This window comes from Oryctolagus cuniculus, chromosome 5 (assembly GCF_051225735.1).
Source record: "Oryctolagus cuniculus isolate XC-2025 breed Fujian yellow rabbit chromosome 5, ASM5122573v1, whole genome shotgun sequence".
NCBI lineage: Eukaryota > Metazoa > Chordata > Mammalia > Lagomorpha > Leporidae > Oryctolagus > Oryctolagus cuniculus.
The window spans coordinates 135,674,883-135,678,969 of NC_142871.1; the positions used below are offsets into that span (position 1 = coordinate 135,674,883).

The 4,087-nt window shown below is 49.3% G+C and overlaps 1 protein-coding gene across 1 annotated transcript; it reads left to right on the forward strand.

The window, feature by feature from the left end:
* The first annotated feature begins 360 nt into the window (after positions 1-360).
* On the forward strand, positions 361-1,742 carry SMIM40 (small integral membrane protein 40). The gene is made up of 2 exons (XM_051854865.3): positions 361-758; positions 1,608-1,742. Exon 1 carries the CDS (start codon positions 490-492, stop codon positions 730-732), a length of 243 nt encoding a protein of 80 aa, XP_051710825.2. The 5' UTR covers positions 361-489; the 3' UTR covers positions 733-758; positions 1,608-1,742.
* Positions 1,743-4,087: the final 2,345 nt, after the last annotated feature.

Below are 4,087 nucleotides of genomic sequence, written 5' to 3' on the forward strand. Positions count from 1 at the left end.
ACCCCACCCCTCGCCGCAGTGCCTCGCAGTCACACACCCTCGCCCCGCTGACCAATCCCAAACTTCCCGGCGGGACTCCGGTTGCGGTCCTCCCGCACCGCAGGGACCGGAAGTTAGGAACCCAGCGCTCCGGGACCGGCGACCGCCGCCCGCAGTGCTCCGTCCCGTGCTCGCTCTCTGAGGGGCCTGAGCCTTGAACCCAGGGCCCCAGCTCCAGGTCTTGTTTCTGTGTTGGCTTTCAGTTTGCAAACCACAGGACTTCACTGTGGTAAAGTTGAACAGAATTTAGGGGTCGTTTGGCCCAGGCCTTCCACATCGCATGCATGACTGAATAATTGTTCGGAAGGCTCAGAGGCCGCTCTCTCCTTTCTGGGGTGCGAATTAGGGTCAAGACCGGCAGGTGCAGTACGTCCACAGCGATGCCCCTTAATCCTGGCTGTGCTGACCAAGGGCTCCTAGCCCCAGCCAGCTGTCAGACCCTGGGTTAAGATGGCAGAAGAGGAAGGTGATGTGGATGAGGGGGATGTATTCCTAGCATTTGCCCAGGGGCCCTCTCTTCCCAGGGGTCCCATTCAACGCACCTTGGACAAGGTCTTCTTCATCTTCCTCACCCTCTTTCTGACCCTGCTCATGCTGGAGGCCGCTTACAAGCTTCTGTGGCCACTACCATGGGCCAAGTTTGGGGACTGGCTCTTGGGGAGCCCCCCGAAGGAGGAGGAGCTGGAGTTGTGACCACAGCGTGTTTGCCTGCCACAGAGGTGAGAGGGGAGCCGAGAGAGAGAGAGAGAGAGAGAGAGAGAGAGAGAAATGGGGCTGTTGGGGGCTGTGGAGGGGACACTTGGAGGGTGTACAGCAGTCACCCTAAGTTTCTGCATCTGTTCTTGAGGCAAATTTTTGGAAAAGTATGTAACCCCTCACACATTTCAAAAAATGTCTGACACATTCTAATTGTACATATTCGTGGGGAAAGTGTGATTTGACACATGTATTAGAGTGTGCGATATCAAATCAGGGTAATTTGCACACCTGTCAGTTCAAACATTTATCATCTCTTTGTGTTGGAAACTTTCAAGCATTCTCTAGCCATTTTGAAGTATACATTAACTGTAGTTACTCTACTGTGCTGTAGAACACTAGAATCGACTCCTCCTGTCTAACCTCATTGTCCCTGTCTCCCTCTGCTCCCCACCTTCCTAGCCATATTCTACTTTCTACTTCTAGAAGATCAATGTTTTTAGCTTCCACGTATGAACGAGAACATGCTTTGTCTTTCTGTGCCTGGCTCACTTTAACACAACGACTTACTCATGTTGCCACAGATGACAGGATTTCACTCTTTAGTGGCCAGACAATATTCTACTGTGTATATATACCACGTATTCTTTATCCATTCATCACAGATGGATACTAGGCAGAGCCCATACTTCATCATATATAGTCTGGGTTTCAATCCATTATTGGATGAATAGCTTTCAAACAGTTATTTTTTTCCCCATTCTGCAGGCTGTCTCTTCACTCTGATGCTTGTTTCCCTTGCTGTACAGGAACTGTTTGCTTTGCTATCCCTCACATATTTTTAAGTATTCATCTAAAATTTTTCATCATAGGTGCTGGTGTTGTTGGTCCCTTGCAAGGGACACCAGTGTCCCCTATAGAGTACTGGTTCAAGTCCCAGCTCCTGTGTTCCTGACCAAAATTCCTGCTGATGCACCTGGGAAAACAATGGAAGATGACCCAAGTACATGCCACCCATATGGGAGACCCAGATGAAGCTCTTGGATTCTGACTTTGGACTGGCCCAACCCTGGCTCTTGTGGACATTTGGGGAGTGGACAAGCTGACGGAAGATTTCTTTCTGTGTGTCTCTCCTTCTGTGTCACTCTGCCTTTCAAATAAACCCTTAGTGGCCAGCACTGTGGTGTGATAGGATAAGCCTCTGCCTTCATCAGTGGCATCCTGTGTTGCTGACAGTTCGAGTTCCGGCTGCTTTACTTCCCATCCAGCTCTCTGCTATGGCCTAGGAAAGCAGTGGGAGATGGCCCAAGTCCTTGGTCCCTTTACCCATGTGGGAGAACTGAAAGAAGCTTCTGGATCCTGGCTTTGGATCAGCTCATCTCTGGCTGTTATGGACATTTGGAGAGTGAACCAGCGGATGGAAGACCTTTGTCTCTGTCTCTCCCTCTCACTGTCTGTAACTCTACCTCTCAAATAAATAAAAAAGTTCAAAAATCTTTAAAGTGAATAAAAATTTCATAAATTAAAATTGTTTCTAGAATATAATTCTTGATATGTTAAAAATACTCAGTTTAAAATAATCATCTTTTTTGGGGGGCTAGCGCTGTGGCGCAGTGGGTTAATGACCTGGCCTAAAGCGCCAGCATCCCATATGGGTGCTGGTTGGAGTCCCGGCTGCTCCACTTCCCATCCAGCTCTCTGCTATGGCCTGGGAAAGCAGTAGAAGATGACCCAAGTCCTTGGGCCTCTGAACTCACATGGGAGACCCAGAAGAAGCTCCTGGTTCCTGGCTTCGGATCGGCGCAGCTCTGGCCGTTGCAGCCAATTGGGGCGTGAACCAGTGGATGGAAGACCTCTCTCTCTCTGCCTCTCCTCTCTGTGTATAACTCTGACTTTCAAATAAATAAAAAATCTTTTAAAAAATCATCTTTCTGAGTGGTCAAGAGAATAGAAATATTGTGACTTGGTACCCACCAACACCCACTTAAAATAAAAACAGTAGGGAACCATTTTTCTCTTCTTCATTTTTTTCTTCTTGAACTTGAACTCCTACCATTCCATCTCCCAACAGACTTCTTAAAATGTTTACTTATTTATATGTATTTGAAAAGGAGGGAGGGAGAGAGGGAATGAGAGAGAGAGAGAGAGAGATATGGAGAGAGATAGATATTTTCCATCAGTAGCCAGGACTTGAACTAACACCCAAGATAAAGGATGCAGGCATCCAGGCAGGGGCTTAACACCTTGCACAATGCCCACCCCCCACCCCAGACAACTATATGATTTTTATTCTTTTAAAGACATTCATTTAGGGGCCGGCACAGTGGCGGAGCGGGTTAGCACCCTGAAGCGCCAGCATCCTATATGGGCACCGGTTTGAGATTTGGCTGCTCCACTTGCGAGCCAGCTCTCTGCTATGGCCTGAGAAAGCAGTAGATGATGGCGCAAGTCCTTGGCCCCTGCACCCTCGTGGGAAACCCGGAAGAAGCTCCTGGCTCCTGGCTTCGGATTGGCACAGCTCCAGCCATTGTGGCCAACTGGGGAGTGAACCAGTAGATGGAAGACCTCTCTCTCTCTGCCTCTCCTCTCTGTGTAACTCTTTCAAATAAGTAAATCTTAAAAAAAAAAAAAATGTATTCATTTAGGGGGACTGGCACTGTGGTGTAGTGGGTAAAGCCACTGCCTGCAGTGTATGGGCACCAGTTCAAGTCCCAGCTGCACCACTTCCCATCCAGCTCTCTGCTGTGACCTGGGAAAGCAGAAGATGGCCCAAGTGCTTGGGCCCCTGCACCCACATGGGAGACCCAGAAGAAGCTCCTGGTTCCTAGCTTCAGCCTGGCCCAGCTCTGGCTGTTGTGGCCACTCAGGAAGTGAACCAGCAGATGGAAGACCTCTCTCTCTCTCTCTGCCTTTCAAATAAATCTTTTTATTTATTCATTTGAAAGGCAGAGGCAGAGAGAGAGGGAGAAAGAAAGAGAGAGGAAGTCTTTCATCTGCTGGTTCACTCCCCAAATGGCCAGTGCTGGGCCAGGCTGAAGCTTGGAACCAGGAGCTTCTTCCAGGTCCCCCAGGACCATTAGCAGGGAGCTGGATTGGAAGAGGAGCAGCCAGGACCTGAAATAGCACCCATATGGGATGCCAGTGCTACAGGCGGCGGCTTTGCCTGTTACTCCACAGCACCGACAGCAACTACATGCTCTTTTTATCTTTTTAAACATCTACTTGAAAGGCAGAACTACAGAGGCAGAGGCAGAGAGAGAGAGGTCTTCCATCCACTGGTTCACTCCCCAAATGGCTGCAACGACCAGAGCCAGGCCGATTCAAAGCCAGGAGCCAGGAGCTTCTTCCAGGT